Raw genomic sequence first — 24,580 nt, forward strand, 5'->3', positions numbered from 1 at the left:
CATTAACATAACCTATACTTTCTTGGGCTCCATGATTAACATTAACATAACCTATACTTTATTGGGCTCCATGATCACTGCAGATGGTGACAGCAGCCACGAATTAAAAGACGCCTGCTTCTTGGGAGAAAAACAATGACAAACCTAGACAGTATCTTAAAAAGTAGAGACATCACCTTGCCAACAAAGGTCCGTATAGTAAAAGCTATGGTTTTCCCAGTAGTGATGTATGGAAGTGAAAGCTGGACCATAAAGAAAGCTGATCGCTGAAGAATTGATGCTTTTGAATTATGGTGCTGGAGGAGACTCTTGAGAGTCCCATGGACTGCAAGAAGATCAAACCTATCCATTCTGAAGGAAATCAGCCCTGAGTGTTCACTGGAAGGACAGATCCTGAAGCTGATGTTGGGAAAGATTGAGGGCACAAGGAGAAGGGGACGACAGAGGACGAGATGGTTGGACAGTGTTCTTGAAGCTACCAGCATGAGTTTGACCAAACTGCGGGAGGCAGTGGAAGACAGAAGTGCCTGGCGTGCTCTGGTCCATGGGGTCACGAAGAGTCGGACGCGACTAAACGACTAAACAACAACAACCTATAGAAAACAGCATAAATTGGGAATTATTAAGACCATGGAACATCTTTGTAGTTTGCATTGCCTCAGTATCCTTGAGAGGGAAATTAATTAAGGTCAGAACAGCACCTGCCACAATCGCCCCCAGAGGAGCAAAGTAATGCTGCAATCCAGCCAGAGTTCTCCTGAAGTTTTCATGAAATTTCATGAAATTTCATGAAATTTCTAATCAGTGCTCACAGAGCGACGCAATTAAGCAGGGAGTAGGTGCTAAGAGGGATGTGGGTGGCGCTGCGGTCTAAACCACTGAGCCTAGGGCTTGCCAATCGGAAGGTTGGCGGTTCGAATCCCTGCGACGGTGTGAGCTCCCGTTGTTCGGCCCAGCTTCTGCCAGCCTAGCAGTTCGAAAGCACGTCAAAGTGCAAGTAGATAAATAGGTACCGCTCCGGCAGGAAGGTAAACAGCATTTCCGTGTGCTGCTCTGGTTTCACCAGAAGCGGCTTAGTCATGCTGGCCACATGACTTGGAAAAACTGTCCGTGGACAAAGTCGGCTCCCTCAGCCAGTAAAGCGAGATGAGCGCTGCAACCCCAGAGTCGTTCACGACTGGACTTAACTGTCAGGGGTCCTTTACCTGGTGGTAAAGTCTTGGTGGCTAAATATTGGAAAGAAAATCATATACCCACCAAAGAATGGCTATGCAACCTGACCGAGTACAGTGGTACCTCGGGTTAAGAACTTAATTCCTTCTTGAGGTCTGTTCTTAACCTAAAACTGTTCTTAACCTGAAGCACCACTTTAGCTAATGGGGCCTCCTGCTGCCGCTGCTGCACGATTTCTGTTCTCATCCTGAAGCAAAGTTCTTAACTCGAGGTAATATTTCTGGGTTAGTGGAGTCTGTAACCTGAAGCGTATGTAACCTGAAGCATATGTAACCCAAGCTACCACTGTACTTGGAACTCACGAAGCTAACAGGTGTATTAGGAGACAAATCTAATACAATAGTTAAGAAAGAATGGGATCATTTAAACAACTACCTGATAAATCAAGGTTCAGCACCTAAGATATGGTTTTGCCTAGAATAACACTGCAAAAGCAATAGTGTCCTGATACCAAGATGAGGAACCAATTGAAATACAGGAAAGTATCTTTACTAAGAACAATGAACTGCTGTGGTATTGGCAGAAGTCTTTATTTGTTGTTTTGTAGGTAGCTTTGTATGTAGTTCTCTGTGTTTTAATTTAACAATCTGTTTGTGAAATATTAGTCTAACAATGAGTGATTTACTGATATCCTAGTTATATATCCATATATATTCTTTTCCCTCTCCTTTTCTTCTCTTTTATACTTCTTCCTTTTTTCTTCTATAATTTTACTTTTCCTTATTAATTTTTGATTTATTCCCTTAATCTGTTTGATGACTGTAAATTTTGTTCTAATTGTTTGTGTATGCAATATAATTCAATAAAAAAAGAAAGAAAAAGAAAACACCAAGACCTCAGAACCCCTAGGACATGGGTAGGCAAACTAAGGCCCGGGGGCCGCATCCAGCCCAATTGCCTTCTAAATCTGGTCCGCAGACAGTCTGGGAATCAGCATGTTTTTACATGAGTAGAATGTGTCCTTTTTAAAAAATTGCATCTCTGGGTTATTTGTGGGGCCTGCCTAGTGTTTTTACATGAGTAGAATGTGTGCTTTTATTTAAAATGCATTTCTGGGTTATTTGTGGGGCATAGGAATTCGTTCTTTTTCTTTTTTCAAAATATAGTCTGGCCCCCAAAAGGTTTGAGGGACCTCTTGCTGAAAAAGTTTGCTGACCCCTGCCCTGGAGTACCAGAACTGGAGCATTCCTCTCAAACCAAACTTCCCCCTTTTACCAAATGCACCCACAAGAGGTCGTTTTGCTCCATAAAATGCAATCTTGGCAGCTGGCAATAAACCAGCTTCATCCACTTAATCTGGGATCTGCAAAGGGCCTGTAGCTTCAGCTGACATTCACATTTTTCTGCTTGCAGGATGCAGCTGTGCAGGCTGTGCAAAAGCAACCAATGTTGCTACTTGGAACAGCAGTATTTTCAGGGGCACTGGGGGAGGGGCTGAATGTGGGGGCTCCAGCCAGCATTCTGGATGGTGCAGTGCAACTGCTTTGGGTAGCAACCTCCCCCCCCAAAAAACCCCCCTGAGGCTGTGCTGTGTTCTTGCTATATTTCATAGAACAAATGCATAATTTGTTGCTCATAAGTCAAACTCAGAAGAGTGGTCCAGGAGTTTGAAAAGAGCTTTTGTGCCATCTAAACCAATCCTAACCCTTTTCCAGGAAAAAAACAACTTACTGCTGTGTTCCCACCCAGCCACCTGTGGAATAAGCCTGGCAAATATGCAAATGCAATTTATAATATTTTATTGCTTGCCCTTACTTCCACTGCATTTATAGGATGGAAACTGAAGTGAGGTGAATTGTGTAAGGCCCTACAATAAGTCGATGGGAACAGAAAGCCCCTAAGCGTCCAAATTATTGATTATTTATTCATTTTAGACAATTAATATACTGCTTAACATGGTAGTTAAGTCTCCCTAGCCACTCAGACTCTCCTGTCAAAATGATAAAGTTATCGATTTCTCCACTCCTTTGTGAGCTTTCTGCCTTCCTAAACTACTTTTCCCTTTTATTGCCAAAATCTGCATACTTAAGTGTTCTTTGAGATTTGGTTTTAATTGGATATTGCCTTAAGCATCTGGTCTATGAGCTGAGAAGGAGCCTCTTGGTATTTTAAGAAGAAAAGGTGGAAATTAACAATGGACAGTGGTCAAGTACAGCTATGAGGCTCTGGACTGCAGTGGTTTATAAGTGGCTCTTCATAGCACACAATATTGCTAAATAGTCTTTTAGTTGCTTTTCTGATCCTCTATTTATTTATTGTCTGTGGCACTTTTTTAAAAAAATTAGTTGCTTTGGCTGTGAACTGCTTTTGGGTATTGCTTTAAATAGAAAAGCACTCTATGAATATTTGAAACAAATAAATAATAAAAGACGCAGCCCCCCAGTTGATTAAAAAAATGTATTGAAAATAAGTAAAAAAGATAAAATATTGCAATCAGCTGCTCAGCTTACCAAGAGACTGGGTTCAGTTCTACCTCCCCACTCCATACCAAACAGCTGGTTTAGCAGGATTTCTCCTTTTGAAAAAGAGCCTCAGCGGAAATGTGAGCTGCGCTTAACGTGAATGTGTATCTCATGTTCAAGAATTATTCAAATCTGACTTGCAATGGGTGAGATCAAAAGAGCACCCTCCTTTAGGTAGTTCTTTATAAAGCAGAAAGATCTTACTGAAGCCTTCAATACAGCAATGTATACCAGAGTTTAAGAAAAATATTCTAAGTATCCAGGCGAAGACATTCTCTAGGACTGAGTCATCAGAGCGAAGTATTCAAAACACAAGAGGATGCAATAGCTTGAAAGGCCAAGGTGGGAGTGAATCAGTATTTGTGATGGCACTGGCATATGTGAAAGTGGGCTGGGTTCAAGCAGAACCAGGACCAATAAGAACTACTGCTGTGTTTCTAGGTTCAAACACTAGGCATGCAGTGGCCCGTTTGAGCAAATCTCAGCTTTGAAGAGCTGGGGAATACTTCATATCCTTGTAAGGTGGGAAGCTGAGCTCTTGTTCTGCTGAATTTTTAATTTCAGCAGAACAAGACAGAAGTACTGTTTTTGGGGGACAGGAGGCGGGCAGGTGTGGAGGATTCCCTAGTCCTGAATGGGGTAACTGTGCCCCTGAAGGACCAGGTGTGCAGCCTGGGAGTCATTTTGGACTCACAGCTGTCCATGGAGGCACAGGTCAAATCTGTGTCCAGGGCAGCTGTTTACCAACTCCATCTGGTACGTAGGCTGAGACCCTATCTGCCTGCGGACTGTCTCGCCAGAGTGGTGCATGCTCTGGTTATCTCCCGCTTGGACTACTGCAATGCGCTCTACGTGGGGCTACCTTTGAAGGTGACTCGGAAACTACAACTAATCCAGAATGCGGCAGCTAGACTGGTGACTGGGGGCGGCCGCCGAGACCATATAACACCAGTCTTGAAAGACCTACATTGGCTCCCAGTACGTTTCCGAGCACAATTCAAAGTGTTGGTGCTGACCTTTAAAGCCCTAAACGGCCTCGGTCCAGTATACCTGAAGGAGCGTCTCCACCCCCATCATTCTGCCCGGACGCTGAGGTCCAGCTCCGAGGGCCTTCTGGCGGTTCCCTCATTGCGAGAAGCAAAGCTACAGGGAACCAGGCAGAGGGCCTTCTCGGTAGTGGCGCCCGCCCTGTGGAACGCCCTTCCAGCAGATGTCAAAGCAATAAACAACTACCTGACATTCAGAAGACATCTTAAGGCAGCCCTGTTCAGGGAAGTTTTTAACGTGTGATATTTTACTGTATTTTTGGTTTCTACGGAAGCTGCCCAGAGTGGCTGGGGAGGCCCAGCCAGATGGGCGGGGTATAAATAATAAATTATTATTATTATTATTATTATTATTATTATTATTATTACTTTTTCATCAGTTTGAGGAATATATTATTATACACAGTGGAGGTTTTCAACCTTTTTGAGTCCACGGCTCCCTTGACCAAGTCCATTCTTCCTGTGGCACCCCTGTGAGGCTCAGGAGCCCATTTATGCCACCCATTACCTGGAGAGATCAGCTTCTCACCCCTTCTCAAACACCCTCCCTTGGCAGCCTGGCAGTCTCCTCTCCTTGGGAGTCCTCCGGGCAACCGCTTCTGGTCTTTGAGCTCCCCCTCCTGCCCCAAAGAGAGATGCCTCCTCACACTGCCTCACAGGGGCCTGGGAAGAAGATGCCCCCAGCCTTAGTGGCCCAATGAAGACTGGCCAAAGGTGAACATGAGGCCAGCACCTTGCCTGGGGAGGCAGCAGTGACAGTAGCGGGCACTGTCGGGCCTGCATGGCGGAAAGGCTCCCTTTCAGCACTGGGCACTCAGCTCCCAGGCAGGGTTCACAAGGCCAGTGCGGCACCTTTCTGCCTGGCCTCCCACTTGTCTGTCCATTCCCGACAGCAAGGGCTGGTGGACTGGCTGGGCTCCCTCACCCGCTTGCTTGCTTGCTTACTCAAGAGTCTGCCTCAGCTCCTGGCAACCAGCACCCCCTGGCCAGCCCCAGAGGCACCATTCGCCTGTGGAGCTTGTAGCCAGGGCTGCTGCAACAAACAGCTGTGCAAGCCTTTGGGAGGCCTAGATGGGAGAGGGCATCAGAGGGAGGGAGGGAAGGAAGGAAGGAAAGAGGGATAGAGGCCAGTGTTGCCCGCAGCACTCCTGACCATCGTTCAAGGCACCCCAGGCCTTAGAACAGGGGTTTTCAACCAGTGAGCCGTGACCAGGGGCGTCTTGCCCATAGAGGCAAGTGGCGCGGGGCGCCAGGGCGCCAAGTTCTGGAGGATGCCAGGGAAGGGGCGGAGGCTAGACGAGGCTCCTCCAGGCATCAGCTCGCTGCCCTCGCCCGCTTCCGCCATGCCGTGTCGAAGCAGCGCCACACCCAGAGCCTCTGCCTGCCGTGGCCACAGATATGCTTAAGACGGCCCTGGCCGTGACACCCTGGGGTGCCTTGAATGGTGGTCTGTCTCAGTGGCAAGTGCTTCTTATTAGGTAGTCGTGGTGGGGGAATCACAGCAGTTTCACCCTGGAAACTAGCTATTAGTATTGGATATAAACTCTAAGCAACTGTGTGTGGTTTTTTAATTAAAAAAACCCCACCTTTTAATTCTCTGATCTGAAACATACTTGCTAGGGAGTAAGGCCCAAGGAAGTTCTTAGGCTGCAATTCTCTACACAGTGACCTGGGAGTAAGTCCCGTTGAATCCAGTAGTCTGAGAAGTCTGCATAGACATGTATAGAAGAGTCTGGATTTGATATCCCGCTTTATCACTACCTGAAGGAGTCTCAAAGCAGCTAACATTCTCCTTTCCCTTCCTCCCCCACAACAAACACTCTGTGAGGTGAGTGGGGCTGAGAGACTTCAGAGAAGTGTGACTGGCCCAAGGTCACCCAGCAGCTGCATGTGGAGGAGCGGAGACGCGAACCCGGTTCCCCAGATTACGAGTCTATGGCTCTTAACCACTACACCACACTGGCTCCCACACTTAGGCTGCAATCCTATGCAGGAGCATCCCCCAGCCTGGTATCCTCTAGAGGTATATTCTAAAACACCTGGAAGGCATCAGATTGGGGATGGCTGCTATGCAGTATGTACACTTACCTGGGAATAAGACCCATTGCATATGTATTTATTTTATTTTCCTTGGTTTCCAGACCCTTGGTCATCTTGGTAGCCCTCCTCTGCACACATTCCAGCTTGCCAGCATCCTTCCTAAATTCAGATCGAGGTAGGTAATAGTACCACTCTCTTCTGCCTTGGTCAGACCACACCTGAAATACTGTGTCCAGTTCTGGGCACCACAATTTAGGAAGGAGGCTGACAAATACAGGTATGTGAAGCATAGGAGACTACTTTTAGGGGCAGTTCTGCATTTATGTACTGTATAAGCTAAACAAGCTACAGCTTAGGGCCCACTCTCTTGGACCCCCCAAAAAAATGTAAAGAAAAAAACACCTGGCTGTACATTTCCAAAATATAGGATAAAAGACAAATAAAACCTACAATTATTTCATGTTATAGCAAGTTTCTAGAAACTAGATTATGAGTCTTTGTAAATTGTGTTTCCAAATGAACTTTTGTTATTGCCAATGTGTTTGCATTATTAAATATGTTATGAATAAAAAATCATTTTAAATTAGAGCTTAATAATTATTTCACTATTAATATATTTCTTAATTGTATTTCACTATTAATATACATCTTCTTAATTGTATTTCAGTTCAACAATTGGATAAAATATATATTTTGTTATGTGCAAATGGCTTTAGATACCTATTAGGTCCATAAATGATCATATAGCATATATTCAACACAAAAAACAGCGACAATTTGTTGTTGACAAAGGAGAGCTGGACATCTAAAGGGCCCCATTACCTTCAGTAGCTGAGAGCCTCATCAAACCTAAATCCGGCCCTGCCTAGGGGCTGAGGTCCCTTCGGGTGCAGGTCCCCCCCCCAAAAAGTTGATTGGCATTGCCATTCCAATAGTGCGCGAGCGCGCGCTGCATTTTGCGATTGATTATGCAGGGCGGGGTTTACCTGCCCCCCCCCGGCACTATTTTGCTCAAGTTCATTCCATAATTGTGAAGCGTAACTAGGAGGTCCCCCCCCCCCGGCGGAGGGACATTCCAGGCCCCTTTCCGCGGCTCCGCGCCTTCCTATCGCGCCCAGGAGCGCAGCGGACACTGGCGAGTCGCCAGCGGGTTTGCCGCTTCGGACGGGCCCGGCGAGGTCTGGAGGAGAGCCGCCGCCCGGGCTCAGCAGGTGGCGAGGTCGGAAGGCGAGGCGCGCCCGGGGAAGCCCCTCCCCGGCTGCAGGTAGCCGCGGGGAGGAGGCAGCAGGCGCGGCTCGACGGCGAGCAGGAACGACCAGCGCGGCGCCCGGGCCTCGCGTGGAGACGCTGCCCGGTCGTAATCGCTTCCAAGAGAGCTCGGCGGGAACCGGGAAGCCGCCGCCGGCCTCCCTCGGGGCGGGGAGTTCCGCGGTCCCCACCTTTGAAAAGGTGGGGCTTGCCTGGGAGCCGCGCTCCTTCGGGGGCGCCTTACTGCTCCTCGCCGCCGGCCTCACCCACCCGAAGGAGGAAAGGTGAGTCTCTGGGTTTCTTTCTGTTTAGTGAAGGGTCGGAGGTTTAGGCTTCTGGGCCGCCTGCCCTTTTCCAGGCGCAGAAAACGGAGCTGGCTCTCTGCTACCATAGATGGGCTTCGGCGGAGCTGCGCGCGGGCGGCCGCGTTTCCTTTCCCCCCGAGAGCGCCGTTTCCTGGTCTCCGGACTTGGGAGGGGAACTTCGCGGCTCGACTCGCGGCGCGCACTTTCTCGCCGCCGTGCACTGCCGGATTTACGTATAAGTCAAGCTATGGCTTAGGGCCCCACGCTCTTGGGCCCCCCCGAAAAGAAATTTAAAGAAAAAAATCCCTGTATGTACATTTCCAAAATATAAGATAAAAACAAATAAAACAAATAAAATAAAACCTACATACAGCAACAGTGTTTTAATATACTTCTTAATTGTATTTCAGTTCAACAATTACTTTGATAAAATATATTTTGTTCTGTGCAGATGGCTTTAGGGTTAGGGCCCATAAAATGCCATAAATTACTATTAGGTCCATAAATGACCATATAGCATATATTCAACACAAAAAACAGCGACAATTTGTTGTTGACAAAGGAGAGCTGGACATATAAAGGGCCCCATTACCTTCAGGAGCTTAGGGCCTCATCAAACCTAAATCCGGCCCTGCCGCCGTGGGGTTTCCGTGTGCCAAATTCCAGCTTAGTTTTTGGTCAGAGTTGTGGAGCAGTATCCTTACCTGATACTGCAAGGTGGGCGTGTTTGTGTGTGTATGTGTATCCCTCTGTCCCACCCCCCCAACACAACACCAAACCGAACTCCACACACAAAGTTATCACCACCCAAGAGCTGCGCAACTTTTGCAGGTTGAAGGGAATTGGACAACATTCAGAAACTGCTAGTAATGATATGGCCCCGAGTACGCCCCATGGCATAGTTGAGTAGAATGGATTTTAAATTGGCACCCCACTTTCTCAATAACGCTGAGCTCAAAAGTGGCACACAGGAATCTGAGAATTGTAAAGCTGGAAGAACACTGCAAACAATGTAATATCAAACACAATAGGTGAAGGTAAAAGGCAAAGGACCCCTGGATGGTTAAGTCTAGTCAAAGGTGAGTAGGGGGTTTGTGGTGCTCATCTCGCTTTCAGGCCGAGGGAGCTGGCGTTTATCCGCAGATAGTTTTCCGGGTCAACGTGGACAGCATGACTAAACTGCTTCTGGCACAGCGGAACACCGTGATAGAAGCCAGAGCGCACGGAAACACCATTTACCTTCCTGCCACAGTGGTACCTATTTACCTACTTGCATTGGTGTGCTTTCAAACTGCTAGGTTGGCAGGAGCTGGGACAGAGCAACGGGAGCTCACTCCGTCGCAGGGATTCAAACCGCCAGCCTTCCAATCGGCAAGCCCAAGAGGCTCAGTGGTTTAGACCAAAGTGCCACCCACATATGTAAAGCAAACAACAACAACAACATCCCATTCATCAACACAATCCATACAATTCACTAAAGTCATATTAACTCACAGTATTGCCAGGATACTTCCTAATCACGTGGAACCTTCCCCATAACTACTAAAAATGAACTGGCTGTTGGTTATAAAATGCATTCGCTGTACATGAATTATAGACACTTACACAGACCTAGATATGTAAAAAAACATTTCGGGAGGGGTAGGCAAGTTCATAGAATCAGTGGTGGCTGGTCAGCTTCAATGGCAGTTCCCTCACTGCGAGAAGTGAGGTTACAGGGAACCAGGCAGAGGGCCTTCTCAGTAGTGGCACCCGCCCTGTGGAACACCCTCCCATCAGATATCAAGGAAATAAACAACTATCTGACTTTTAGAAGACACCTGAAGGCAGCCCTGTTTAGGGGAGTGTTTAAGGTGTGATCTTTTATCATGTTTTTAATATTCGGTTGGGCGCCGCCCAGAGTGGCTGGGGAAACACAACCAGATGGGCAGGGTATAAATAAATTATTATTATTATGAAGAAATAATAATCGAGTGAGTGCCTTTCCCTCATCTGCAAGAAATCCCAACCAGTTGAGTCTGGGACCTGAGGCCTTTCTAGGTCTGAGAGTGTGATTTGCAGACAGACTCTTAGTCTTTGGTGACTCCTTCCCTTCTAGGAATCAAAGGCATGACTCTGGTCTGACTGGAGTGGCTCTCAGTTTTTAAGAGGAAGCTGAGAGCTAAAGCTGAACAAGATCCGCATCCTCCTGGGAAAAAGTGACAAGTGAGGTGCGGCAGGGTTCTGTCCTGGCCCCTTGGTTGGTCAATGTCTTTATGCATGACTTGGAGGAGGGCGATCAGAATTATCAAGGGTGTGGAAACAAGCCTTATGAGGAACGGTTGAGGAAGTTAGGTATGTTTAGCCTGAAGAAGATGAGACTGAGAGGAGATATGACAGCCGTCTTCAAATATCTAAAGGGAAGAAGAGGGAACAAGCTTGTTTTCTCCTGCCCTGGGGGGTAGGAGACAAACTAATGGCCTCAAGTTACAAGAAAGGAGATTCTGGCTAAACATCAGGAAGAACTTTCTGACAGAAAGAGCTGTTCGACAGTGGAACAGACTCATCCGGGAGTCGGAAGGTTGTGGACTCCCCTTCCTTGGAGGTTGAATGGCCATCTGTCATGAATGCTTGAGTTGAGCTTCCTGCATTGCAGGGGGTTGGACTAGATGTCCCTTGGAGTCCCTTTCAACTCTGCAGTTCTATGATTCCAAGGAAGAATATTTGTGGCCAGTGGGTAAAGGTAAAGGGACCCCTGACCATTAGGTCCAGTCACAGACGACTCTGGGGTTGCAGCGCTCCTTTACAGCTTCCAGGTCATGTGGCCAGCATGACAAAGCTGCTTCTGGCGAACCAGAGCAGCACACGGAAATGCCGTTTACCTTCCCGCCGGAGTGGTACCTATTTATCTACTTGCACTTCAACGTGCTTTTGAATTGCTAGCTGGGCAGGAGCTGGGACCGAGCAACGGGAGCTGACCCCGTCGCGGGGATTTGAACCGCCAACCTTCTGAACGGCAAGCCCTAGGCTCTGTGGTTTAACCCACAGCGCCACCCGTGTTAATTCATATCAGTGAAGTGGCACAGTTTGTGTCGGGAACCTTATTCAGCTAGCCGCAATCAGGGCCGTGACCGCAATGAACCGTGGAACGACTGAGATAATAAATAACGAAATTGGGGAAGTGTCTTCTCTTTTGTGCTTCTGCCTTGTCAAGAAGAAGAAATGACTCATGGTGCTCTTAAGACGATGACACCCCAAACCCTCCTGTTATGAGGTGTGGGAACTTAGAATCATAGAATCTCAAGCTTTTTCAGGCCACCCTCGCGCACCTTGCTTCCATAAACTCATCCGTGTGCAGTGCTCCTTAACATATAAAAACAATATTTCAGAATGGAAGTTTGCACAACCCACTCAGGAAGATAATAACGCAGTAAAATTCAAAACAGTGACAATCAGTTGCACATTTATTCAAAATTCAATTTAAACTACTTAGTTTGATTAATTCAGCAGTGTTAATGAACTTGATCCAGTGATGCCAGCTTTTCAGAGGCTGATGGGCAATGACACCTCCAGGGGCCCCTGCCTCTCACTTGCCTCTTTGCTCCCCCCCGGAACACCCCCTCCCCACTTTGGGAACCACTGTTTTCGCCTCTGCAAGGCCCTCTAGTTGAGGTGGTTGTGGTTTGGAGGTATAATTAGCTATTTGCTATTTATGGTCAGGGCCCTGCCTTAAAAGGATTCTCATTTAAATGCGACACTGGGAGGATAGAACGAAAAGGAAACTGGGGAGGAATATGCAGTTACACAGGCTTAGTTACATAGGCTTAGTGTCAATCGGAAGAGTAGAGTAAAATGCTTTAAATTAATAAATGTGACATTAGGGGGCTGTGCCAAAGGCTTCACGGAGAAGGTCTCCTTCTTTGGAGGTCTTTAAGCAGAGGCTTGACAACCATATGTCAGGAGTGCTCTGATGGTGTTTCCTGCTTGGCAGGGGGTTGGACTCGATGGCCCTTGTGGTCTATTCCAACTCTATGATTCTATGAAATTGTGCTTTGCGGAGGGATTAGAAAGAAGGAAGAGAGGTGAACTTGTTGTGTAGGTGTTCTGGAAATAGTACTAGGCATAGAGGGCAGCGTCTTTTGAGGCAGCAAGGGGACCTTGGAGAACAAAGGTCAGGGATGCATCTGGACATTTCATTGATTGATTGATTGATTCATTCATTCAGAAGGGCTCCCAGATGAACTTACAGATCATTTTTTTAAAAAAAACCACACACACACAACAGAGCACCTGAGGTTATAGGAAGGATGTCTCTCTTTTCCTTGTCTTCAGGATAGATTATTCTTGAACCAAACGCCTTTGGAATCAATGGTCAAACCCTGGTGAGAAATAGCCACCCTCCCCATGGAATTAAAGAATCGCGGGTGGCGCTGTGGGTTAAACCACAGAGCCTAGGACTTGCCGATCAGAAGGTCGGCGGTTCGAATCCCCGCGACGGGGTGAGCTCCCGTTGCTCGGTCCCTGCTCCTGCTAACCTAGCAGTTCGAAAGCACGTCAAAAGTGCAAGTAGATAAATGGGTACTGCTCAGACGGGAAGGTAAATGGCGTTTCTGTGCTGCTCTGGTTCGCCAGAAGCGGCTTAGTCATGCTGGCCACGTGACTCGGAAGCAGTACGCCATCTCCCTCAGCCAGTAAAGCGAGATGAGCGACGCAAACCCAGAGTCGTCCATGACTGGACCTAATGGTCAGGGGTCCCTTTACCTTTACCTTTAAGAGTTGGAAGGGACCCCAAGGGTCATTTATCCAAGCCCCTGCAATGCAGGAATCAAACTTGGCTTGGTATGGCTGGATCTCCCTCTGGGGGTCCGCGTGAAGCTGTAAGTGCTGCTGTGGCTATTTTCAGCCTGGTGATCTGGGGTGCTGCTCTGGGGCACTCAGTAACCTGCTGTTTTGAAGGCACTGAAGATTTCAGTGTGGGGTGGGTGTATTGGTGAGAGTGAGTGAGTTAGGGAGTTCTGGGTGTATTCAAACAGGTTTTGTTGTGGTTATGTATCAGCTGTGCCTGATGTGGAAATCTACAGGGTGGTAGATTTTAAGTGCTCTCCAGGAAAAAAACACACCTGGCCTGACACTGTCTGTCTGTCTGTCTGTTTGTCTGTGCCTCTGGCCATCCTCCGTAAGTCAAGCTGCTTTTGCAAGGATTTTCAAAGCTGTTGCTTGTGTGGGTCCTATGCTGGGAACAATGCACGAAAAGCTTGAGGGGGGGGAAGGGGAAGCACCCACTGGACGGGAGCATTTCCTCTCTATTGTGTGGCTCACCCTGGCCTCTTTCTGTGTTGATTCTGACCAGCTGGTGGAGCTGACTGTTGTGCCTATTAGCTTGGCAGTGGCAAAGTTGGCTGTGCATGCGCACATGGTGGTGTGTGTACATGTGAGGAGGGGGTCTTGATTTTGGATTCCTTTATTCACATCTATCTGTTAGTGACAGACTCCTGGATAACTTTATTCTAAGATCAGAGCAAGGTAGGCAAGCTAGATGCACCATTCCCCCTTCCGCATCTCGTGTCTTGCTTTTTGGTTTGTAAGAAGGCATCCCTTCCAATCAGGGCGCAGGGCCATTTAATTCAGTTGTTTTCCCCCTAGCATTCCAGGTTGATGCCTCAGGCTTGCGTGTGAGTTTATTTTGGCTGGAGCCATTCTTGCTGAATCAAATTACAGTGGTACCTCGGGTTACATACGCTTCAGGTTACATACACTTCAGGTTACAGACTCCACTAACCCAGAAATAGTACCTTGGGTTAAGAACTTTGCTTCAGGATGAGAACAGAAATCGTGCTCCGGCGGCGCGGCGGCAGCAGGAGGCCCCATTAGCTAAAGTGGTGCTTCAGGTTAAGAACAGTTTCAGGTTAAGTCCGGACCTCCGGAACAAATTAAGTACTTAACCTGAGGTACCACTGTAGACAGAAAGAGTCAATTCTGCCACCTTCACCATGTCTGTTGAAGCAAAAGAACCATTCCCAGTATCTGCTGCAAGCCTCTTACGTTTTTTCCTCATTCTCTTTTTTTTAATATACATTTTTATTAGTTTTTTTAACATATCATTTCCAACAATCATTCAACATAACTTCTTATCTTATACAATATTTTAGACTTCTGTCAACAACCTCTGAAGATTTTCTGTTCTTTATCACTTGTTCTACATTTCTTAATTTCTCTATTACTTTTAATTATCATTAACTAATAATTCTCTCCATAGTCTTCCTTGCAATATTTTACATAGTCCTCCATACAGAACTTCTTGCAGTCCTATTAGTGTAATCTGTTTATTACAATTGCTTTTCAGATAGTTCAAATATTTACTCCAGTCTTCTAAAAATCTCTGGTCCCGTAGGTTTCGAATCCTTCCTGTTAATTTATCTAATTCTGCATAGTCCATTAATTTCATTTGCCATCCGTCGGTAATTCTTCTTGCTTCCATTTTCCTCATTCTCTTTACTCCACTTACTCAATTCTTCCTTGCATGAGGTGAAATTGTACTGATCCTCTGGAATTTCTTTTTTTTAATCTTCTTTTAAGCCAGTGTGTTAATCTCTCTCTCTCCCCCCCCCCCCGCCCTTGAGGTGGATGAGTTCAGAGGGGACTTCTGGTTGTGTGTGACACACTTTTGTGACATCGGTTTCCTCCCCCTCAGTGAGTTTATAACCTCAGTCTTGTCATCACCTTTCCTGCCCCTTTAAAAGGAAGTGTTTTTTTTTTAATGCAGGCTGTAGAGTCAGTGGCGGCAGGCTGGAAGGCAGTTCAGAAGCTGGTGAATGGGGAACCGGTCAGAAGTCATTTTCCGTGCAAATTGTCAATGTTTCTGGAGGAGATAGAGGCACATCTACCACTGGAGAAGTTGTTTCCTCAACAAGCCATTATTAGGAGATGATGGTATGTCGCACTTTCTACTTATTTATTTCCTTTTTAAATGCATTCCTCAAGAAAAATCCAGGGAAAGTGTTTGGATGGTACCTTTCAGTGTGAGTTAAGCTCCCTTTCTGCTAGAAAATGCGGGACTCAAAACTGTTTGGCTATGAGCTTCTGTATCTGAATAGGGAGAATAGAGCATGGGTAGGCAAACTAAGAGGGACGCGGGTGGCGCTGTGGGTAAAAGCCTCAGCTCCTAGGGCTTGCCGATTGAAAGGTCGGCGGTTCGAATCCCCGCGGCAGGGTGCGCTCCCGCTGCTCGGTCCCAGCGCCTGCCAACCTAGCAGTTCGAAAGCACCCCCGGGTGCAAGTAGCTAAATAGGGACCGCTTACCAGCGGGAAGGTAAACGGTGTTCCGTGTGCTGTGCTGGCTCGCCAGATGCAGCTTGTCACGCTGGCCACGTGACCCGGAAGTGTCTGCGGACAGCGCTGGCCCCCGGCCTCTTGAGTGAGATGGGCGCGCAACCCCAGAGTCTGTCAAGACTGGCCCGTACGGGCAGGGGTACCTTTACCTTTAGGCAAACTAAGGCCCAGGGGCCAGATCCGGCCCAATCACCTTCTAAATCCGGCCCACGGATGGTCCAAGAATCAGCATGTTTTTACATGAGTAGAATGTGTCCTTTTATTTAAAATGCATCTCTGGTTTATTTGTGGGGCATAGGAATTTGTTCATCCCCCCCCCCCAAATATAGTCCGGCCCCCCACAAGGTCTGAGGGACAGTGGACCGGCCCCCTGCTGAAAAAGTTTGCTGACCCCTGTTTTAATGTGTTGTAAATGGCTTTGAGATTTTTTCCCCTTTAAAATATAAAGCAGTATAGAAATAAAATTAATAATAATAACAGTAAGTTCCATTGCAAAAAACCTGCCTAGAGATTCTGTTGTGCCGACCGTAACCCAGGTTTAAGAGGTGCCATTTGGCGATTAGCTTATATACCTGAGTTTCTAACACTGGTCAAGGGATCCCAGCGCTTTACTTCCAAGTAAGAGAGAGTGCAGATACAATGAAGCCCATTTAATTGGGTTTGAGGGTGGGGCAGCATCAGAGTCTGCACTGTTGCATTCTTGGAAGCAGAAACACTCTAATTGAGGTTCTAATTCAGGTGGTACAATGGGGGCACCCAGCTAGAATGTTGCTCGGAGGGGAAATGTTTAGGAGACTTTTGAAAATGCACTTTCTGGCTGGGTTGGCAACTCTTTTTCCCCGGTCAGAACGGAACGGTCTTTCAGATTCCTATGAACAATGGCGCTACTGATCATGGCCGAGCAGCCTTAAGATTGAGAGGTGATTTTAGCTGGAAAATGTTGACCAGCTTGTTGGGCAAGGGATTCATGTCATGCCTTTTTGGCTTCCGTTTCTTCACCTGCACTGAGCCGGCTTCTGAAGACAGCACTGCTTTTATTTTCCAACACTCCTTTCCTGTTAATGGTTAATTCCATCCCTAGGCAAACAACTCCAGAAGGAGAAAGTGCTTGTTTCTTTCTGGTAGGTTGTCATGGCTCCAGGTTGCTGCTGGCTGTTATCTCCCCCCCCCCCCACTGCTCCTGCAGGGCCAACCCAAGACGTTTACCTGTCCCAAGCAGGTACCCTGTGAAATGGAGGGGATAGGAGTGCACCTCTTTTCCTTCTTGCAACATTGCAGAGCATGTTGGCATCACAACTATGAATGTGTACACTGTGTTTGGTCCTGTGATAGGAATTTTGAGGTCTTAGATATATGTTAAAATGTTCATAAGTGTACCAACCAAGCCCGTACATAGATCAGCACAGGAAGACTGACCTGAAGCCATTTTGATTCCTAAACTGAGCAAATGTTTTCTCTGCAAGGTCAAAGTGGAAAAGCCTCCCCATTGTCTTTTCCTTCACAAATCCTGGCTTAAGGGTATGTCTGTGTTTGAATAGGGTGTGAGCCTGTGACATGGCCCAGGAACTAAGTATTTATCACTACAAAAGACTGGCCAGGCTCCCCAGGCAATCTAATCAAGTAACCTGCCAGACAGGAGATAAACAATGACAGCAGAAAAACAACATTCAAATTTCTGTTTTAAGACCGCCTTTTTTGTGATGGAGGGGACAGTCCCTCTGTGATAGAGGGACGCGGGTGGCGCTGTGGGTAAAACCTCGGCGCCTAGGACTTGCCGATCGTCAGGTCAGCGGTTCGAATCCCCGTGGTGGGGTGTGCTCCCGTTGCTCGGTCCCAGCACTTGCCAACCTAACAGTTCGAAAGCACCCCCGGGTGCAAGTAGATAAATAGGGACCGCTTACTAGCGGGAAGGTAAACGGCGTTTCCGTGTGCTGCGCTGGCTTGCCAGATGCAGTTTGTCACGCTGGCCATGTGACCCGGAAGTGTCTTCGGACAGCGCTGGCCCCCGGCCTCTTAAGCGAGATGGGTGCGCAACCCCAGAGTCGGACACGACTGGCCCGTACGGGCAGGGGTACCTTTACCTTTTTTTCTGATATGTAGGTATGATGTATCTGAGGGGTGGTCTTAGGTTACACCCCTTCTGTGATGTATGTATGATGTTTCTGGGGGTGGTCTTGATCTACAGGGTGGCAATTTCAAAAGTCTTTATAAGGCCTTGCGCGCCATTTTTCTGGGTTCCTCCTCCTCTCCTGTGGGTGAGGGGAGCACCCTGTTGCAACAGATCAATAAAGATCAAGCTGCTTTGCTTCTCAATATTCTCTGGTTGGCCTCTGTTATTCTCTCCTACCAACAGGGAACCTATGTAAGGACTCTATATGGGCTCTTGGATATTCCATAAGGGAAAAGGGCAATTTTTGTTTACCACAGTCCACTGTCTTCTGTAATGCTTTCCCCCCATTTATATCCCACAAGAGTTCAAGATGGTGCAGCTGATTCTCCCCCTCATTCAATCCCCACATCAACCCTGTGAGGTAGGCTCGACAGAGACATAAGAGAGTTACTCGCCCAAGGCCACTCACTGAGCTCCAAGGCTGAGTGGATCTGCCAGTCCTAGTTTGGGCACTTCAACCAATATGCACTGCTGGAATCTACTTATGCAGGCAACTCTCAACTTAGGCAGGGGTTGCCAGGCAAAGCCAAAATTGTGTATAGTCAAAACACATTGCCTTCAAGGGTGGTGAGATTGCCAAAGTCTTTTTTACCTGCTTTTGACCCCCTTTTAAATATTTTTTTGCCAAGCATGTAAAGCTGAATGTGCACAGGTTTTAAATGCACGTAAGCTACGAGTTACCTGGACTAACATTGCGGACTGTTTACGTTGTACACCAATATTTTCTTATACGCAGCTTAGCAGCTGTTTTATGTCTTGTGCCCCTTGCCTGGTTAATGCCTTCTCCTTCTTTCTTGCTCCAATTTAAATCACTTGGCATCTGAGCAGAAGAATATGGAACTGGCTGGTGAGAAGCTGAGGAAGGAGCTGGAAGAGGAGTTGAAACTGGACCCTGAGCAACTTCGCAGCCACGCCTGGTACCACGGCTGTCTGCCACGGCAGGTAATAGCCCACAGATACTGTGGCAGTGAGCGGGAGGAGAACTTAACAATGCTTTCCTGGGACTGTCTTTTAACTCTTGGAAAGTGTAGAAATCTGCCGGTAGTACCCTAAACTGTTCTGAATGGCGAAGGTCTGCTTCTCCCAATGTATTCATGATTACTTGTTCCATTTCTCTCCCATCCATCAACTAAGTCCTCTGCGTTGGTTCACAGCTGAATGAAACAATAACATGCAGTAGAAAATGTAGTTGAATTCAGCACGATAGTATTACTCGTAATGCCTGTCCGGCTCAACGCAAAGCCCTTTACAAAGCTACCTTAATCCTCATTGCCCCTTTCGGAAGTTTGGACAAAGAGGAGGAGCTGTTTCAGCACAGAGAGCATGCACAGTGGTGTTGAAATCATAGATGAAGATGGTTCTGTGCCTCCAAAGTGTGCGGAAGCTGCAAATTCCATGTCCTCTCAAAGGGGGGGGGGGAGAGATCATAGAATTGTAGAGTTAGAAGGGACCCAAGCAGCCAGCTAGTACAACGCCTGATAAAATCTCTTCCCACTGTGGATTCCCTATGGCAGAGGTTTTCAATCTTTGGCAGCCTCTCTCTTTCAGACACCCTCCCTTTGTGGAGGGTTCCTCCAGCCTCCTCTCCACTCTGCTTAGGAGTCCTCTGGGCAGCCACTGCTGCCGCCCCTGGTCTGTAAGCTGCCCCCCCCCCACCAGAGGCACCATCCGCCTGCAGAGCTTGTAGCCAAGTCTGCTGCAACAAACAGCTGTGCAAGCCTTTGGGAGGCAGAGACATGCAAGAGGGCATCAGAGGAGGGAGGGAAAGAAAGAGGGACAGAGGCCAGTGTTGCCCACATCTAATGGTTATGGGGTTGCTCGTGCGTAAGTCGCCGCCACTCCTGGGTAGGTGGCCTGGTTAAACCTTTCCTGGCTGGACAGCCCCTCACTTCGTGGCTGCTCAGTCGCTGGCAGAATCCGACAGTGGGCATTTCTTCAACCTTTTCCACCATAAAAGTTGTTTGACGCCCAGTCTCCTCCTAGCCTCCCTGCGCGGAAGCCTTCTGCGCAGGGTGGGCGTGGGTAGTGGAGGACCTGTGCTCTCTCCGCTGGTGTCCAGTGAAGAGTCCCTGAGCCTGCTCTCCGCTTCCCCCATTGGCCCCCCTCCATCCCTGGTGTCGTGCTGAATTTCTTCCCCAACAGGAGACCTGCCTCTCTCCCTACTTGGCCCCTCTCCAGCATCGTCGTGGAGCCCCTCCTCCTCCTCTCGTTCCGATGGCAGTTCCCTGACACCACAGCACCCCTGACCATCATTCAAGGCACCCCAGGGTGCCACGGCACGCTGGTTGAAAACGACTGCCCTATGGGCTTATTGCGTTCAGTAGCTGCAAGGTTCTCTTCTTTAATAGTTGTCCGGAAGGGAAGAGTTTTGATGGGTGCATATATCTGGCCCAGAAGGGAGATTGATGTAGCTGTCAAAGGTATGAGTGTCCTGTAGCAGATTTGGTCTCCTGCTGATGGACTTGCAGTACCTCTCCACACTGACTCCTTGGATCCTGCTAGACAACCCTCCTTTCTTTCTACATTGGTACCTCGGGTTACAGACACTTCAGGTTACAGACGCTTCAGGTTACAGATGCCGCTAACCCAGAAATAGTACCTCGGGTTAAGAACTTTGCTTCAGGATGAGAACAGAAATCGTGCTCTGGCGGCGTGGTAGCAGCAGGAGGCCCCATTAGCTAAAGTGGTACCTCAGGTTAAGAACAGTTTCAGGTTAAGAATGGACCTCCAGAACAAATTAAGTTCTTAACCTGAGGTACCACTGTACACTGTTTTTGCTCCTTCTCCCCTCGGCCACCTCCAACCGCAAACTAAGTTCCTCTCTCTCTCTCTCTCTCTCTCTCTCTCTCTCTCTCTCTCCCTTGTTTTCCTTTCTGGCCTTAGGAGGCAGAGTCTCTGCTGCAGGATGACGGAGAGTTCCTCATTCGTGACTCACGGTCCAGCTCCGACGACTATGTCCTGTCGTGCCGCTGGGGCGGCCAGGCACTGCATTTCAAGATCATCCGCGTGGTGCTACGTCCCCGGAAGGGCTATTCCCGCACACTCTTCCAGTTTGAGCAGGAGCAGTTTGACAACGTGCCCGCCCTGGTGCGCTTCTACGTGGGCAACCAGAAGGCCATCTCGGACGCCTCGGGAGCCGTGGTGTCCCGGCCTGTCAACAGGAGCGTGCCCCTCCGCTGGCTGAAGGAGCGGTACAGTGACACTGGCCAACCCCCGGGGCCGGGCAGGGTGCCCCTTCGGCGCTTCAGCTTCCGTGCAGCTGCAGATGTGGAGGACACGGGAGACGGGAGCTTGCTTCGGTGAGCAAACAATTACTGTGGGAGTTTTGTCTTGGGGGAGGTTGCAATGTTGGGCATGGCATGGCTTTCTTGTGGTGCGAATCTAAGCCAGTGCCGAATGGGACTCCCAAATCCCATTCCCAGCCAGTGTGGCCAATGGTTACGGGTAGGGCTTTTTCCCCCCAGCTGGAACTCAGTTCCAGCATCTCTCAGGTGAGTTCTGGCACCTCTCAAGTGGGCACCATTGCCATTCTATTTTTTTTTAAATAAATATTTATTAAGGTTTTACAAAACAAAAGAATTCATCATTTCAAAAAAGTATCATTTCCATACATAAAGCTCATATAAAAAACAGATACATCAAAAAAAAAAAAACAGAAATATATAACAGAAAAAAGAAAAAAAAAGAAAAAAAGAAAAAAGAAAAACCCACTTTCTTGAATTTATAAAGTTCCATGCCCCTCTGTCTTGACCTCCTCACATCCCCCTTTTTTGTGTTCCACTTTATTCCAATCAAATTCAGCAAGTTCAAAGCCTTATTTAAACCATACTTAATTTTATATTCTAATTATTATGTCCCAATTTTCCATTATTTTAGTCCATACCTCATCTTATATAATATGACATAATAATGTTCTGTTCATCACCCCATATCCTTTTTAACATTCTTCTTTTCATTCACATTTAACCAAAATCACACAAACCCTGTTACCTTCACTTCCCACATCATATTAACACTCAAAGATTTTACAGTATTTTTGTAAATAGTCCTTAAACTTTTTCCAGTCCTGTTCCATCAGTTCTTCTCCCTGGTCACGGATTCTGCCAGTCATTTCAGCCATCTCCAAATAGTCGATCACTTGCGTCTGCCATTCCTCCACGGTGGGTAGATCTTGTGTCTTCCAGTACTTAGCTAGAAGTATTCTTGCTGCTGTTGTTGCATACATAAAAAATGTTCTATCTTTCTTTGGCACCCATTGGCCAACTATGCCCAAAAGAAAGGCCTCTGGTTTCTTAGGAAAGGTACTTTTAAATACCTTCTTGAGTTCATTATATATCATTTCCCAGTAAGCCTTAACCCTTGGGCATGTCCACCAAAGGTGAAAGAATGTTCCCTCAGCTTCTTTACATTTCCAACACTTGTTGTCAGGCAGGTGATAAATTTTTGCAAGCTTGACTGGGGTCATGTACCACCTGTAGATCATTTTCATAATATTCTCCTTTAAGGCAATACATGCCGTAAATTTCATACCGGTGGTCCACAACTGCTCCCAGTCAGCAAACATAATGTTACACCATTGCCATTCTAAGAGAACGAAGGCGTTGTATTTTTCTAGAAAAATAGTAATGGCTAGGGGTGAATGATAGGTGTTGCAGTTCAATGACATCTGGAGAGCCACAAGTTCCCGTGATTTAAGCAGGCCAACTTGGAGGAAGCACCACTTTTAGACCTACGTCTAAATAGCTGTGAGCAATTCCCTGGTCTCGTTCAGATGTAATTCCAAACCATAGTTCAGTGCTTCAGAGGGCCTTGGGCATGCGCACTCCCTCCTCCCCTCCCTTCTGTCCAAGTATGAGATAAATGTGTGAATTGACCTGCCTTGCGTTGTGGCTCTTGAAGCCTTGTCAGTGTGATTTCCATTTGTATGTGAGTCTTAAGCACAGAGCCTAGGACTTGCCGATTAGAAGGTCGGCAGTTTGAATCCCCGCGACGGGGTGAGCTCCCGTTGTTCGGTCCCAGCTTCTGCCAACCTAGCAGTTCGAAAGCACAAAGTGCAAGTAGATAAATAGGTACCGCTCTGGCGGGAAGGTAAACGGCGTTTCCGTGTGCTGCTCTGGTTCGCCAGAAGCAGCTTAGTCATGCTGGCCACATGATCTGGAAGCGGACAAACGCCAGCTCCCTCGGCCAATAAAGTGAGATGAGCGCTGCAACCCCAGAGTCGGTCACAACTGGACCTAATGATCAGGGGTCCCTTTACCTTTACTTAAGCATTATCTGGCAGCTGGTCCACACATTCAAGTGGCTTTTCTGCAGGTTTTTGAAAGGTGGCATTGGTGGGCTGGAATGGGTTGGTCAGCCAGTCATTTCCCTCTTATCTGCCCCCCCCCAGGACAAAAGATCGAAGTGGAAGTGACCCCAGTAGTCTAGACCAGTTGGATCGGAAGCCGTCCTTGCATGGTGCCCAGTCGGACAGCAATTTGCTGACAGGTGAGTGACGTGGAGATGGTAGGCTGAAGATCAGCAACTCAGCACAAGGCAGCTTCTGTTTGTAATGCTGGAGGTGGGGAAGCAATGGTAAAAGTTCAGTGCAGTTATTACTAGACTTAAAAGAGGCAAGCTGTTAAGTTTTCATCAGCTTTCTGGGATGTGTTCCACTATCTAGTTGTTCTTGGGCTTGCTGATCAGAAGGTTGGCAGTTCGAATCCACTCAATGGGGTGAGCTCCTGTTGTTCTGTCCCAGCTCCTGACAACCTAGTAGTTTGAAAGCACACCAGTGCAAGTAGATAGATAGGTACTGCTGTGGCTGGAAGGTAAATGGCGTTTCCATGTGCTCTGGCACTCGTCACAGTGTCCCATTGCACCAAAAGCGGTTTAGTCATGCTGGCCACATGACCTGGAAAGCTGTCTGTGGACAAACACCAGCTCCCTCAGCCTGAAGTGAGATGCACGCCGTAACACCGTAGTCGCCTTTTGACTGGACTTATCTGTCCAGGGGTCCTTAACCTCTTTATCTTTACCTTCTGTCATCCAGCTTGAAAATAGCCATGATGTTTCACTTTTTATTTTTTCATGCAAAAGGAGAGATTTTTATTCTGTTCAAAAATCATGGAATTTGCCAATGAAAAAACAACAACCCAAAAAGGTCCTGCTTTAATGGGTTGAGAGCAGTAACAACAACAACAAAAAATCCAAACCACACTTCAGAACCAGAGTAAATCATGGATTGTTTCTCCTAGGCTGTAAATCTTGGGACTTTGAAGAACAGCCCTTCTTGGGCTGTTTTGCTTATTTATTTAGAAGAGGTATATGAGGACAGCAATTGTTGCTGCTGGAATGGGTGCCAATCGAGAAGGACAGCTGGGTCACTGAATCATAGAATTTTAGAGTTGGAAGGTACCCTGGGGTCATCTAGTCCAACCCCCTGAAATGCAGGAATCTTTTCCCAACGACCCTAAGATTAAGAGTCTCATGCTCCGACTGGGTAAAGCAGTGGGCATCGTTTCAGCTCTACGATAACCCAGATTTGGATATTTGAATATCAGCATCATTGGCCAACGATTAATATGATGACCCGGGTTTGATGGGCTTAATTTGAGAGTTGGAGCTTACTGCCTGCCAGGTTGCAGAGGAACCAACCCCCACGGCCGGTTGCCAGGAACCAGGGTGGATTTGATTTAAATCAAATCGATTTAAATCACGATTTAAATCACTAGTCAGTAAGACTTCGAAATACATAGACAGATAATTATGAAATTATTGTGAGATTTA

General features: G+C 47.4%; 1 protein-coding gene across 1 annotated transcript in view; it reads left to right on the top strand.

Annotated features, from left to right (window-relative positions):
* Positions 1-7,850: 7,850 nt before the first annotated feature.
* Positions 7,851-24,580, top strand: part of SH2D3A (SH2 domain containing 3A) — a 29,638-nt gene continuing 12,908 nt past the window's right edge. Inside the window, exons 1-5 of the mRNA XM_053371505.1 lie at positions 7,851-8,313; positions 15,077-15,243; positions 18,641-18,754; positions 20,696-21,111; positions 23,202-23,299. Of these exons, the coding sequence (XP_053227480.1) occupies positions 15,238-15,243; positions 18,641-18,754; positions 20,696-21,111; positions 23,202-23,299 (634 nt within the window). The 5' untranslated portion in view covers positions 7,851-8,313; positions 15,077-15,237. The remainder of the gene's footprint in view (positions 8,314-15,076; positions 15,244-18,640; positions 18,755-20,695; positions 21,112-23,201; positions 23,300-24,580) is intronic.

The sequence above is a fragment of the Podarcis raffonei genome, chromosome 17 (genome assembly GCF_027172205.1).
Source record: "Podarcis raffonei isolate rPodRaf1 chromosome 17, rPodRaf1.pri, whole genome shotgun sequence".
Classification (NCBI taxonomy): domain Eukaryota; kingdom Metazoa; phylum Chordata; class Lepidosauria; order Squamata; family Lacertidae; genus Podarcis; species Podarcis raffonei.